The sequence below is a fragment of the Argiope bruennichi genome, chromosome 8 (genome assembly GCF_947563725.1).
Source record: "Argiope bruennichi chromosome 8, qqArgBrue1.1, whole genome shotgun sequence".
Classification (NCBI taxonomy): Eukaryota; Metazoa; Arthropoda; class Arachnida; order Araneae; family Araneidae; genus Argiope; species Argiope bruennichi.
In genome coordinates this window covers 84,153,338-84,168,419 of record NC_079158.1, presented here as the reverse complement: position 1 = coordinate 84,168,419, position 15,082 = coordinate 84,153,338, and the positions used below count along the sequence as shown (strand labels likewise).

Below are 15,082 nucleotides of genomic sequence, written 5' to 3'. Positions count from 1 at the left end.
GAAGATTTGAATGTTTTTCAGCACATTCTTCTGTTATTTCGATAAGAGTTCATTCATTCATTGTGCTAATTAGACGGCAATTATTTTTTTTTCTGTTATAAAATCATTGAATGGAAATGATGAATAAAATGACAATCGATATTCATAAATAATCGATAGATTTCAAAAATTTCCCTTAGCTTCACTTCCGTTCGAAAAATTGCTTATTGTTTTGAGTAAGCATTTCTAATGTTTATTATTATAATGCAATTATGTTTGTATGTTAGTATCATTATTTGATGAATAAAATTTATTTAAAGGTTTATTGCACTCTTCATCATCCCAACTGTTCTTTATGGAATGTTTGCATTTGTATGTTATTTTTAAAAATTTACCCAATGAATTTAAAAATATTTTTGTAAATAAATTATTATTTATATTTAACATTTAAGATTAGTTTTAATTATTTGATTTAATATATAATTTTGAAAAATATAATGCGGGAAATTTTGCATCATAATGGCGACTTATTTGAAATGGCGCCCTTGAGTTTACATTCTGTATTTTGTGGATGTGTTTGGAATTGAAATATTATAAATAAATTACTGAAAACAGATCTAAATAAGCAGTAAATACATCGTTCTAGAAATTATTTAACATTATGCACATGATTGTGATATATTTGTAATTTGATCTAAATGAAATGAAGTCTAAGGTTATGCATGTAAACAAATAAATAATTATCAGATATTTTGGAAATATATCAGCTTGTTTCCATTTCTTTTGCTATAGTTATTTTTTCCACATTATGTGAAACTTTCAGTAAATAAATATTATTTTACACTGTGCCTCTTATGTAAATATCAATACTTATAAACTCTGCTGGGAGGAAATTTTACTGTTACTATGTTTCAAGATCACTATCAAAATTTTATTTTGGGTTATACTCTACAGCTCAACTTTGGTACGGATAATTTAATTTCCCATTTAATGGAAGTAAAAATGCTTGTTTATCTAATAAAATCATACCGTAAGTATAAACTCATATGTGTCAGAAATTATATGCTCAATTTATATTCTATTTAATTTTTTTAATGAAATGAATGTTTTATTGAAAGTATGTTTTATTAAAATCTCTTTATAAAGTAATTTTTCTATAGGATTCATTGTCAGTGTTTTATTTGGCCAAAGATTGCTTAATTGCCATTTCATCAGATGTTTATATAAATATTTAAATTTTATTACAATTTAAGTTCTGTGAATATATTAATTGGCAATATTTTTTTTTTCATTTAACTCATTGTGATATGTAATATGATGGTACAGTGATAAAAGGTATGCATGTTTAATAATGAATTATCTGTGTCACAGCTAATTATTGCATAAAAATATCAGTTGCATTTATTTTTAAAAATTAAAAAAAGTCTTTTTAAGCAATTTGTTATAAAATAATTTTTATCATTTAAATTTTTATGAAAATTTGTTTTCTTCTAGAATTGTGAAGAAAAATGCAAAACCAGAATCTTTGGACTGATTCCTACTCTGTCACAGGTTTATATTTTTTATTAATATTATTATATTTGTTATGTAATATGTGCAAGATTATAAACTTCAGTTACGAAAAAGAATAATTAAGGATACTCACATTTTTCATGTATTTAAGTATACTACTATTTTGTTTTCTTTTTTGGATTAATCTGTTTTTATTAATTTCAATTTTTTAGAAAAGAAGGATGGATTTTTATTTTTTAAATTCTTAGAAATTTTTTTTTATTTTTTCCAAATGTTTTTTGGCTGAGAAAATTTTTTTAAAAAAAACTTGATTCTAATTATGTTTGCTTCAAAATTATTTTTTTTAAATTGCACCGACTGTTTTGAATCAATTAATTAGTTCATTACTTACCTTACTGTTATATTTTATATGTAATAATAAAATTTAAATATTAATTAATTTCCTAATTTTTATCTTGCGTTTACTCATATTAACTTCATTTTAAAATGTTCTCTTATTTCCTGATCCAATTCCATCTTTTTTTATTTAATTAGTGCTACTCAAGCTCTGTAAAAATTATTTAATCAGCATTTTCACAGACACCAAGTGAAGGGATAAAAAACTGTCATGCTAAGTAAACTCTTTTAAAAGATACCTATATTTCCCTTACCTAAATCGACACTTGTCAAAGAATCCCTATTAGAATATCATAGTATAATATTATTGGGAGAAAATATTTTGGTCCTTTTTCTTCCATTTGCTCTTCTTTTGTGTTGTGGACAGACAAATTTTGTTGCTTCTTGCTTGTACATAAATTATGCCTCCTGAGATGGAATAAAACAAAGTTTTAAAATTTTCTACTGTGTTTTCTCTCTTTAGCTATGAAACTGCTTAAAAAAGTTTTTTACATTATATATATATATATATATTAGTATATTGTTTTAAAAAATGTTAAGTTAGTCAGCATAGTTAGCAAAAATATTTTGGCATTTGGAAAAGACGAAATAGATAAGGCGCAGTTCGCGTTACTATTATGTTTTTTTAGCTTTAATAAGCCTTATTTATTCAAAATAATTTCAATCATTTTATATATTTATTTATTTCCCTTTGAATATCAAGTTAATCGCACTATATATTAGGAAAAAGAAAGCTTGCATTTGTGTTACTAAATTCAAAATTATTTTAAACTAGATGCAACATATCAGTCCTCTGTTACAATCTAGAACTAATTTATTGTAAATAAATATTATGCTGGAATTAATTTACTTTTTTTTTTTTTCATTTTTCAGATTTATTTTTTTAATTAAATTATGAAGTATCAGATGGTATTTTTAAGTATTTTTTTTTTGTTTGTTTGTTTTGTGTATGTTTTCTCTCCTTCTCTATCTCTGAGTATTGGGAAAGGTTATTAATTCAACTTTTGATGCATTGTGGGATCTTCAAAACATTAAATTAACGTTATTAGTAATATTTCTTTTCAATATTTTTTACTATTATTATTCTGTGTTATCTTTAAAATTACCCCTTTGTTACACAAAATGCACCTGAATTTTAATATAATACTATGCATATTAAAATAGTTTAAATTTGTTCTTGAATATATTCTAAATGCATATTTCTCTTGTGATTTTTCTCAAATAAATTTTTTTTAAAGGAAATATAGCATTTTTTAGTTATGAATATCATTATAAAAATTAGGTTTTACATTTATTTTCCTAGTGTGTTAGCTCATATAAAATCTGGTAAAAAATTGCTATTACATTTTTCTTGATTATAATTGTGATTATTAGCCTTCAGTTTTATCTGTCAAAATTATCTCTTTAAATTTTGACTTTTTATTTTCTTGTTCGGTTTACTAAATTTCTAAAAAGATTTTGTAAAAGTAAGTAATGATGCTATATTTTTATTGTACGATTTCATATAAAATTATTTTATTCTCAGCTTATTCATAGAAAAGCAATCATTATTTTTTTTTATTACCAATAATTCACCTTTTAACTGTTTCTGTAATTTATCATGCTAGAAGTGTGATATTTTTCTACTAATCATTAAGGGTTGCCTCCCCCTCCTCTATATTTTACAAGATATTGGATGCAGATCTTAAGTGATGAATTGAGACTATAAATAACGTAGTTCGAATAAAACTGTAATTAGAATTATAAGATAAAGGATTCTAAAAAGATATTTCAGTAATAAAAATTGCTATAGAGCACTTTAAATTTAATGCATTTGATGATAAAAGGAAAGTTAATTTTTTTTATTATAAAAATGCTTTTGGAAATAGTTGAAATCATATGTAAGGAAATGTTGTAGTTTTGAAAAATAATCAAATTATCATATACATTTTTCTAAGTGTGGTGTACAGAAAAATTTCTTGATGAAAACATTCTATGAAAATTACATAAGCTTCTCTATAGAGTGTGTTTATTTTGAATATGTTAAGAGTAGTTGTTTAATATATATAAATGAAAATGTGGCTTCTATATCTACAAATAATAAAGACGAATGTATATTGGTACTTTACAGGCCTGACCACTTGACGTACAGCTACTAAATTTGCCACATATGTAAATTGGAGGGAGCTATGTTTTTTTTTAAATTTAATTAATTAAAAATTAAGTAAATTTTGATATTTTTCACAATAACTTCCAAAAATATTATTGCACAAAAATAAATTTTATGGCATTCAAAAAATTTTAAAATTTTCTTTTTAATGATATTAATTTATTAGTTAAATAAATTTTTCCTGTATTCTGACATTATTTTTTAAAAAAAAAATTATTTGCTTTATTTCTAACATTAAATTATATTGCCTTGAAATTCAAACCATCATTATTTCATCAAATATTTAATGACGATTTTCTTCCATTGTTGAAAGAAAAAGAAATTTACGTAATATGTGTGTGCTTACTAGGCAAACATAAAAGTGAGGTTATAATACCATGCAATTTAGAAGACAGGTTAGCTGAACATTTACGTTTTTAATAATGCTATGATATCATGATAGCATTATTAATTAATAGCATAATTATTAGTCTTAATTAAAAAATTCATGTACACAATAAACAGAAATATGTAAGACTTTTAAGATAACCCTGCTTTTAATGACTGATTGTTTTTCAGAATCATGGACATAAAATTATATCAACCGCATTTCGTTGAAATTAATTATGACCAATATCTTGAACAAGCCAAATGGTTGCTAAAGATAGATTAATATATAATATTTTTTTAAGTAGTCAATACTCTATTTAGATGCATGTATTTATTATTTATTATTCAAAAGCAAAAAAATACAATTGAATCTTAGAACATTTTTACTTTATTACTAAAATATATTATCCTTTCTATATGTATAATGCAAAAAAATACTACATTTAATCTATTTATTTTTTATATCTTACTTGCTGTTTTGAATTTACAGGTTACTCTGGGAAATGTTGGAATACCAATAACAATCCTGACAGTCATGAAATAGACGATTCCTTCATTATAAGTTCAACATCTCAGCCTGCTGATTGCAATAATGAAATTTTTACATATTGTAACTCAGATGACATTTCTACTAATTCCATTCAAAATATGGCATCAGTCACAGATTCATCAATAATTCCATGCAGCAGTACTGACACAGAAACTGTAGAAAAGAAATATGGGGGAATATTTTCTAATAATTCATGTTTTATTGAGTCAGAGCATTCTTCTGTGTTAAGTAGTAAATATTCTGAGGAAACTGATGTAAATCAAATAAATGGACAGGCTGAAGCAGCTCCATCTTTTGAACTTCCCACTGAACCAAATGAGGTAGTCTCTTCCTTGTCTTTAGTACAAAGAAGTGGCAAGAGACGCAATTCTTTACCCCCAGATTATCCAAATTATAAAAAAAAGTTAAGTATTGATTGTGAAGCACAATCATTATGTGGTGTGGAGACTTTGGCTGGAAGTGATTCTAACAGTTTTTTTGATATGAATAGTCAAAATGATAATGAAGAAAGCTCATGGTCAAATTGTTATGCTCCCTACCGTAAGCATCCCACTTCTGTTGCATCGTCTGAACGAGGTGCTGAATCATTAATTGATAAACTTTTTAGTGAAGAACAGAAAAGGCGATATGAAGCATTAAGAAAGAAATCATCCAAAAGAATGGATAGTAAAAGAAAAAAAGAAAAAGATGTAGATTTTGGTTCTGTATACAAATCTTTTGTGGAAGTCATAACTCATTCATCTCAAAATCTTTCTGAAATTACTGATATGGATGTATCACCTCAAAAAGAAAAAGAAGATAGCATAATGAGTAATACTGATACAAAAATGCATGAAAGTACTGGTGATGATTGTACAATCCATGGAGTGTCAATTGATATTGATTCAAAAGATTCTCAGCAAATTATACTTGCTGCTAATTCTATTCCTGATGAAACTAATGCGTCATTTGATATTGATTCAAAGGATTCTCACCAAATGATGCTTACTGTTAATTCTGTATCTGAAGAAACTAATACTGATTCAATATTAGAGTCTGATCAAAATTCTGTTGATGCAGTCTCTTATCAACAGGATACAGTTCATATGGATTATGATGTCACTGATGATGGACAGACTTCAGACAATTTGTTAGTCCAGATTTCTTCCAGTGACGATTGTGCAAATCATAAAGTGTATGCTGATGTTGATGTTAATTCCAAAGATTCCCATAAAGTTATGTCTACTCCTGATTTCATGGCAGAAGATTTTGATCCTGATTTAATATCGAAGTCTAATAATCTATCAGTTAATGTAGTGTCTAATCAACAAGATACAATACATATGAATTGTGATGTTGATGATGGACATACATCTGAAAATGTATTGGTCTTGAATTCTGGTGATGATCTTGTTCATGAAGTTTCTGCCAATACTGATGATGATTCAAAAGATTCTCAGCAAGTTATATTTAATGTAGATACCATGCCTGAAAAAAACAATGCTGAAATTAAATCTGAGTCTGAATATCTTACAGCTAATACTGATTCTGTTCGACAGGATGTCATATCAGTAAATTATAATTCTAATGGACTAAATTCTGAAACTATTTTTTCCCCTGCTGTTTTACCTGATAAAATATCAGTTGATACTGGTGATAATTTTCACCAAGCTGTATTTATTACAGATTCTGTGCCAAAAACTGCTGATATGATTTCAGAATCTGATTGTCTCTTGCGAGATGCTGAATCAAATGAACAGAATGTATTAGTTGATCATCATGCTGATGAGCATACTTCTGAAAATAATCTAGTCTCTGATGTTTCTTCTGATGTAATAGCATCTAATATTAATAATAATTCAAAAGATCCTCAAAATGTTACCTTTGTTGCAGATTCCTACCTTAATGAAACAAATGCTGATGTTATATCAGAATCTGATCATATAACTGTGCATGCTAACTCTAATCAGCAAATTGTTATGACTCTGGATTGTGTTACTAATGAGCTTACTTCAGAAAATGTCTTAGTCCCTGTTTCTTCTTCTGATACTTGTGATAATTCAGACTCTCAACAAGTTATATTTATTACAGACACCATACCAAAAGTAACTGATGCTGAAATAATATTAGAATCTGATTGTCTTACATCTCAAACCAACTCTAATGAACAGCAGATATTTGCTATAAATGATGATGTTGATCAAATTGCATCAGATGAAATGTTAGTTTATGTCCAGTGTTCAGATGGTTACAGGCTTTGTAAACTGTCAACTAATCTGGATATTAATTCCGAGAATTCTCAACAAATTACTTTTATTACTAATTCTGCACACAATGAGACTGATAATGGTTTAATATCAGATTCTAATTGTTATATAATCAATGCTGAATCTAATCAACAAGACACTATTCCTATCAGTTATACTGATGGTGCCATTTCTGAAAGGGATTTAGTTCCTGTTTCGGAAGTTTTATTTAAAACTGTTCCTTTGGCAGATCAAAATATTGATTTGAAAACAGAAATGAGCGAGACCCAACTTTATGACCCTGTAGTCGATAAAGGAGATGCTAACAATTCTGCTGGAAATTTGACTAATGATGAAATATCTGATAGCTTGGATAAGATTTTCACTCAAACAACTGAATCTGATGTGTTGTATAGCATACCAGAGGAACAGAGAGAAGTTCCCTTTGATTTTGATGGTGAAAAATTAATTTCACTTGATACAAATATTTCAACTGAAGCATCACTAGATACTTACACTGCGATTTCTGAAACTTCTGAGGAAACTATAATGCATGAACAGTTAGTAAAAGCAACAGCTGAAACTGGTCCGAATTCAGAAGGCAAAGAAAATATATCATCTGCTGAATATTACTTAGAAAATAAAAATAGCACCCATATTAATCAGGAAGATATGATGCTTGTTGATGAGAAACAAAATTCTTTAAATATATCTGTTGAAAACCCTAATATAAATAAACAAATTAAAAAGAGAGAAAATTCAAATACTCATATTGATCTGTGTTCTATAAATACAGAAAAAGTTTTTGAAATTCGACCAGATAATTTAGATAATACTGAAATGGAAATATGCAATGAAGAATCTAAAGTATTTAATAATCCAGATGGGGATTCTGAAAGCCATCAATCTATGTTCTATAAAGATATGAAAGTTGTGTATGAAAATCTATGTGAACAGAATAAAAAATCCGAAATTTCTAGCATTGATGTTATAACAAGTGAAAATAACAAAAATGATGAAATTAATCAATTTTTAGTACATTGTAATTCCACTAATGAAATTTTTCATGATACTCTTGGAAAAACATCAGATACTTCATCAAAAGAACTTCATATGAATGTGTTATCTTCAATCAGTATGACTGAATCATCAAATATACTTTTTGATACAGAAATAAAAAGTAAAGCTTTTTCAAATGAACAATTAGATGAGTGTGGCAAAAACTCTAAAGTAGAAACATCTGACTTCATATATCAAGATAATTATCTCAACAGGAAATCTAGTCTTGAATCACAAAATTCTTCATACAAATGTAGAACTTCTAAAGCTCGTAAAAGTACTTCAAAATCGTCTGCTTTAAAAACATCAACAAATGAGGTTTTAAAAGTTATTGAAAATAATATTGCAAATGAAGTTTTTAATTTAATGGAATCAAAAGAAAATTTGCCCAGTTGCAACAGTTCATTTGTTCCAGAAGAACAAGTTGCCCCTAATATTTCTACTTTGTCTTATATTTTATCAGATTCTGAAGCTGAAAATGTTCCATTAACTGATAATGGTGTTAACTTTGTTCCTGATTTGGAAATGAAATCGCTTCAAAAATCTAAATCTTTATTTGAAACACATTTTAATGGAACTCATAAAAATGGAACAGCTAAGAAAAGTTTTTTAAAAATCAGTGACAGGTCATCTTCTGATGAGATGTCTAATAACTGTGATATGCAAAATTCTATAGCTTCTTCAGATAGTGAATCAGATTCTGTATCTTCAAAATGTAGAAAAACTGTTCAGTATCTCAGTGATCGTAATAATACTGAAATCAGTAATCCAACACGTTCTTTTTCAGCAGTTGAAAGCATTTCAGTATTGCGTGATAACCTTGGAAATGCAAAACAACGTACTGCTTTAAAAACATTTAAAAAACCCTTCACTGTTGCAAAAAAATCAGTCACTGAAAAGTCATCTTTTAAGACAGTTTTCCAATCTTATTTTGGAATAAGAACTGCAAAGAAAACTTATAACAAATCACCAAACAAAAAATTACTTAATACAAATTTAGATGGTATGTATTTTGCATAAAATATTTTCTCTTGTGTTCATTTATAGTTATGATTTTCATTCTTTCCCCTTCAGATTTTTTTAAAAAAATTTCATATTTTAATATAAGTCTTATACTATTATTCTTAACTGCATTGATAGTATTCTTTTTATAATTTTGAAGTGAGTTTGTATTAATATATATATTATTATAGAAAACTACTATCATAAAAATGATAATCATCTTCTTACCACTTCAATTTGTATTTTTGATCCTATGATTTTTTTTATATGTATATTTTTATAGGACATATGTTTCTCCTAAAAATGAATTTTTAATGTTATTAAATTATTAAAAATTTTATTTTATAAATTTTAAAAATATTCTAGTCACAAATTTTTTTAAAAAAAAAAGAATGCAAACTATTTTTTTAATGATAAAATATGAGTAATAAAATAAAGAGAGTTGTTATATTAATAAGATATGTGAACTAATTTCATGGTACAGAAACTAATCCAACAATATCTAGTGTTTTTTTTATATAAAAGTTTTTTCACAAATGAAAATTTTCCTTTCATATTCTGTCTTTATCAAATTTTATTAAAATTTATAAATGATAAACTTTAATTTATCAGTGTTTGTAAAAATTTATTGTTTGGATGCTTTATTGATACATCTTTAAATTTATAAATATCAAATTTTTGTTTTCAAACTCTGTTGTCAGTGCATTATTTAGATATTATTGTATTTATACTACCTTTATAAATACTTGCTTTTATATATAAATGATTTTCTATTTGTTACGTGATTGCTATTATTTTAACTTGAGGCTAATTTCAACACTAAATCAGATGTTATGTCTATGTTAAGTATATTTTATTTATTTAATTTGTGTGCCTTGTGCATGATGTTCTTGTACAATTTGGGATTTTTTTATCAAAATTTTTTCAGTCCAATTTATTTTTAACATTTCAGTAAAATAATGTAAATATGAATATTTTAAGATAATTTATATAATTGAAGATAATTTATTTATTACTATTATTTTGCTTCCAAAAACTCAAAGCATATTAAAGGCTTTTTCAATATTTTTTTTTATTGAATTCTGAATTTAAATTAATTATCTGTTAAAATACATTTTGCTAATGTTTTACCATAATTTTTGCATTTTTTATTTTGAAAATATTTTTATTTTTTTAATGAAGAAGAAGTATATGATATAAAAGTATTTTTGTCACAAATTTTTGAGAATTTTATTTTTCCCTCCAAGTTTGAACCATTTTTCTGTTCACGTGTCAAAAGCAAAATATACATCAGTGCCATAAAATACAGCAATCTTATGTTCTTTGATTTATATGAAGCAACTTATATAAAATGGTTTTTTTTTTAACTGATTATTGTTTAGCTACTGTTAGTTTGTAATTTAAAAAAATCGGCACTTTTCTGTTAGCTGGGTGCAAGGGAAAACTCGCCAAATAATGTAGAATTCCGCCAAATTCGCATTTGGTTCACAATGGGAAACTAACCTGGCTAACAGAAAAGTACCAAAAAATCTTCATGTTTACATCATTTTCATGAAATTTCTCCCTTCTTTAATACTAAGCAATATATTTATTTGTAATAATCATTTTGCAACTCTTTCAGCTTTATGTATGTTCTGAATATATTTTATTTCTTTGCAAACATTGCATAAAATTATATGTTTCTAAAATAGAATCATCATCTTCTGTTGAAGAATTATCAGCTGATGAAGCCAAAAATTCTACTGTGATTTGGTCTCCCGTAAAGGTATTTTTGTGTTTTTTGCATAATAGAGACAATGCCTGTTTTTAAACTTATCTTTCCAATTAAAGTCAATTAATATTCAGTAAATTATAAAGTTTTTCTTTTATGCATGTTAGATATGCTTAAAAATTAGCTATTTCACAAATTAAAATATTTGATTTTATGATTTGGAGTTACTTTATTGTAAGTAATAAATTTATAAACTTAAATATCAAATTCATTAAAAACTTTCATTCCCTTCTAGAAGCTTCATAAATTCCTAAAAATGTTAACTTTTATAGATAACATTTAGTTTATAAAATTTTACTAATAAAACTACTTTTACTTTTTGAATTTGAATATGTAAGATCATTTTGCATTTCCTGTTGCATTATAAAATTATTTTTTAAGATGAATTTTTAAAAAAAAGTCATTAAAGTGCATGGATCTGATGGACTAGTTTCTCTGATAAATTTTTAAATTAATGTTTGCCTTTGAATCAAGCAAAATTTCTTGCTATTTCTGGTAGATGGTACCAGTAGCCAAAGAGATCAGAGGTAATTCCACCTAAGATCTTCTGTGTATATGAACTTGATGTACAGTTGTCAACAAAAAAAAAAAAAAAAAAACTTTGTAACTTTGTTATTTATTATCGCATTTTCACAGATTTAGTGTCAATGGAAATGACTCGTAAGGATAGATTTGTTGAGATATACAAACTGAGTTAATTCACATTGTTAATTTTTGTGATAGTAGTAAATGAACATAATTAATTACTATCTATATTTGACTGTGATTAACTGTTACTATAGGACTTAACAATTTAAGGGAGTAGTTAACTAACATAGTTAATACTACTTAGTTACTTACTTATAGTTAATTTGAGATAGTAGTTAATTAACTACTGCCTCAGAAATTTTCCATTACGTGAATTGAGATTTTTTTTTAATAATTCCATTCATACAAGCCTTTTTATGTATTTGTATCAAATTTTGTTTCAAAATTCACTGTAGATCTTGAGATCTACTTAATTTTGTTTTTTGAAAACTCCATCTGAAAAGATCCAACCCACCAGGAACCATATATTAAGTAACTCTCAGTTTTTAAATAACTCCTGGTGAAGAGAAAAAAATTAATTAAACATTCCTACATCCAATCTGTCCTACAGTCAAATTTATAATGTCTGAGTTAAAAAAAAAAATCATTCATTTTTTTAAAAAACAAAATTCATATTATATTAAAATTTTCTCGTCTGAAAATTAATTTATTTTTTAACTAACCGCAATATTATAATTGAAGCTTGTATTTCATGAAGAGTAGATCTATAATGGAAATAAATTAAATAGTTGCTCCCTTAAAAAGTGGGTGTTGTTAATCCATTGTGAGTATTTACAATTTTTGTGAATATTTCAAAAACTGTTTGAGATATGCGCACAATTTTTTTTTCATTCCGGCATTTTGACATGTCAACTTTGCTTTTATGAAAAAATTTTACTATGTTATATAAAACACTTTTTTCCCTACATTCACATTTAAAAATTCATTTAAAAAATTCAAATTTGCATTTATGTCGAGATTTTATGAATAATTTTCTTTAAATAATTTCTTTAAAAAAATGTTGAGAAATATATAATAGTTTCCGAAATCAAAAGTTCATACAATAGCACTTCCAATGTTAAAGTTTACACATTTAACATTGGAACTGTCATTTTTAAAAACTTTATGACTCTCAAAATTATCGTTAAAATTCCATAAGATTTTATTAAGAAGTTAATTTTGTCGTGACAAATTAATTCAGCAAAAAAAAAAAAAAAAAAAAAAATGAGAACCACAATGGAACATTTTTGTGATAGAAGTTAATTAACTTGGTTAATCAGTTTGTCTATCTTGACAAACCTGTTCCCTCGAGTAATTTCCATCTATAGCACATTTGTGAAAATGTGATAATAAATACAAAAGGTTACTTTTTTTTTTATGATTATACATGAAATTTACTGTTAGGAATCGGACAACTTCACAATTGAAAGTCTGTTAAAATTAGCTCATGCTTTGTCCTTGTCATGTTATCACTATTCAAAATAATGAGGCATGAAATGTCAATATTTAAGATTATTATAGGCATGAAATGTCAAGTATATTAAAATTGAAAAGTTGTGATAATTTTTTGAAAAACAATTTTTTTAACATGATCTAATGTAATCTAACTGTAGTATAATGATATTGTTCTGGTCTTATTATAACAGTCCATTTAAGCCATCTTAGAGTGGAATTGAATATCTTATCCTTTTGATATCAGTTGATGTTATATTTGTATTACAAATAACATTTTCTGTGTACACAATCAAAATCAATTAGCTTTATTAAAGGAAATAACATGAAAGAGTAACAAAAAAAAACCTTCTATATTTTATTTTTCAAATTATTCTGAGTCAGGATTGCTCTAAATTTAAATTATATTTATTTTATAAAACTATTTTTTCAAATATACTATTTTTTTATGACATACCTAAAAACAATATTCTTAAAAGTCTACATGGATAGTTGGGTTTTAAAGAATTATAAAATCATAATATTTTAAGATTATCCTTAAAATTGTTATATGTAACTTTATTTGGATGCATTGATTTCTTTCATGCATTTTATTTAGGATCTTCAACTGAAAGTTTGTACCTGTTCCGCTGTTGAAGTACCTTGCCTGTGTAATGGTGAACAACTACAGTTAATATGCGAGGCAGAAGATACCATTGATGAAAAAGTATTTTACAAATGTTATACTAATATTCCATATCATTTTCAAATAATATAATTTGTTTGCTTAGACTCATCATGTTTTTATAAGTTCTTCATAAAAACAGATTTACAATGTGGAGTTATTATATTGTGCACACCTAATGCTTATAGTATCAACTTGCTTTTCACCTTCCAAATTGATTTTATTTAGAATTGAATTTAAATTAATTGCAGTGATTATATAAATTATTTTTCTGTTGTGATTATATGAATTATTGTTCTTATGGGAGTATATGAATTATTATTTTTCTTTTAGGTTGTTCCATGTACAAAAAGTGTTTCTCAACAGTATTTGCTCACTCCATCATCAGAAATCAAACATAGGGCTTTCTGTGATATTCATTTATGGAGGTTAAGGAAACATCATTGTTGCCCAAAATGTGGAATATTTTGCACACAAGTAAAATATTTTTAATATTCTCATGTTCTGTTCCTTTTAATTCATTGTTGATTATAAAGCTTAGAGCTGCGTATTGATAACAATAATTTGATATATGTATTAGGTTATTGCTCTTTTCATTGTTTTGAGAGAAAAGTGCAATAGGAATGTTTCATTTTTATTTATTTATTCTTTTAGAATATATTAAATTACCTCTTTTTAAAAAAATCTCTAAATTGTACATATTTCATGCTTTTAATGAAAGGCTTTGCTTGACTTGATTCATACTTGTAAACTTGGAATTTGGAATCAAGTTTTCTCATTTTTTTTAAGTGCTGGAACTTTGAAATTTTCTAAAATTATTTATTTCTAATGACAATGCTTTAATTTAATAATTTTAGAATATATATAATTTTACTCCTACTCCTTGAGAAAGATTGAGAAATTTTTAAATTTGTACCTGAGTTTTGGTATTTCTTTAAATTAACTAGAAGTAAATTTCACATTAATTTCTTTTTTAATATGTCCAGTTCCACTAAGCATAAATTTGATCACATTTTAGTTTTTAGAAAAGAGAATGTTTTTATATATAATCAGAAATCTTGTTGACTGATCATTACATTGAAAACCTCATTAAATAGTATTTAATTAGCATATTATGCTCGATATTGCATTGTATCTAAACCGTGAATCCTTATTTCATCATTGTTCTATTATTATTGCTAAACATCCTTCTTTTCAGGCATATCAGTTTTAGGAAATAAGTTGCTGTGTTCATCATAGTTTAATAAAATGATTTTTTATCATAGAACTTACTTTATTTTCTTATTTGAAAAATATTTTCATAAGGAAATTTTTTAAATATGAATTATTGTATTCTTAAGAAAGCTGTGCTGACTGGGTGGGGAGGAGGAATGGAAAAAATCTGGCA

At 25.8% G+C, this 15,082-nt stretch overlaps 1 protein-coding gene across 3 annotated transcripts in view; it reads left to right on the top strand.

Annotated features, from left to right (window-relative positions):
• The first annotated feature begins 218 nt into the window (after positions 1-218).
• LOC129980910 (uncharacterized) overlaps positions 219-15,082 on the top strand; it is a 44,408-nt gene continuing 29,544 nt past the window's right edge. Inside the window, exons 1-6 of one of the 3 annotated variants that reach the window (XM_056091389.1) lie at positions 219-351; positions 1,474-1,530; positions 4,896-9,242; positions 10,933-11,006; positions 13,630-13,737; positions 14,029-14,172. In XM_056091389.1, the coding sequence (XP_055947364.1) occupies positions 1,488-1,530; positions 4,896-9,242; positions 10,933-11,006; positions 13,630-13,737; positions 14,029-14,172 (4,716 nt within the window). In that variant the 5' untranslated portion in view covers positions 219-351; positions 1,474-1,487. Of the gene's footprint in view, positions 352-514; positions 1,010-1,473; positions 1,531-4,895; positions 9,243-10,932; positions 11,007-13,629; positions 13,738-14,028; positions 14,173-15,082 lie in introns of those variants that run through there. The other 2 variants (XM_056091388.1, XM_056091390.1) reach the window with 2 other exon arrangements.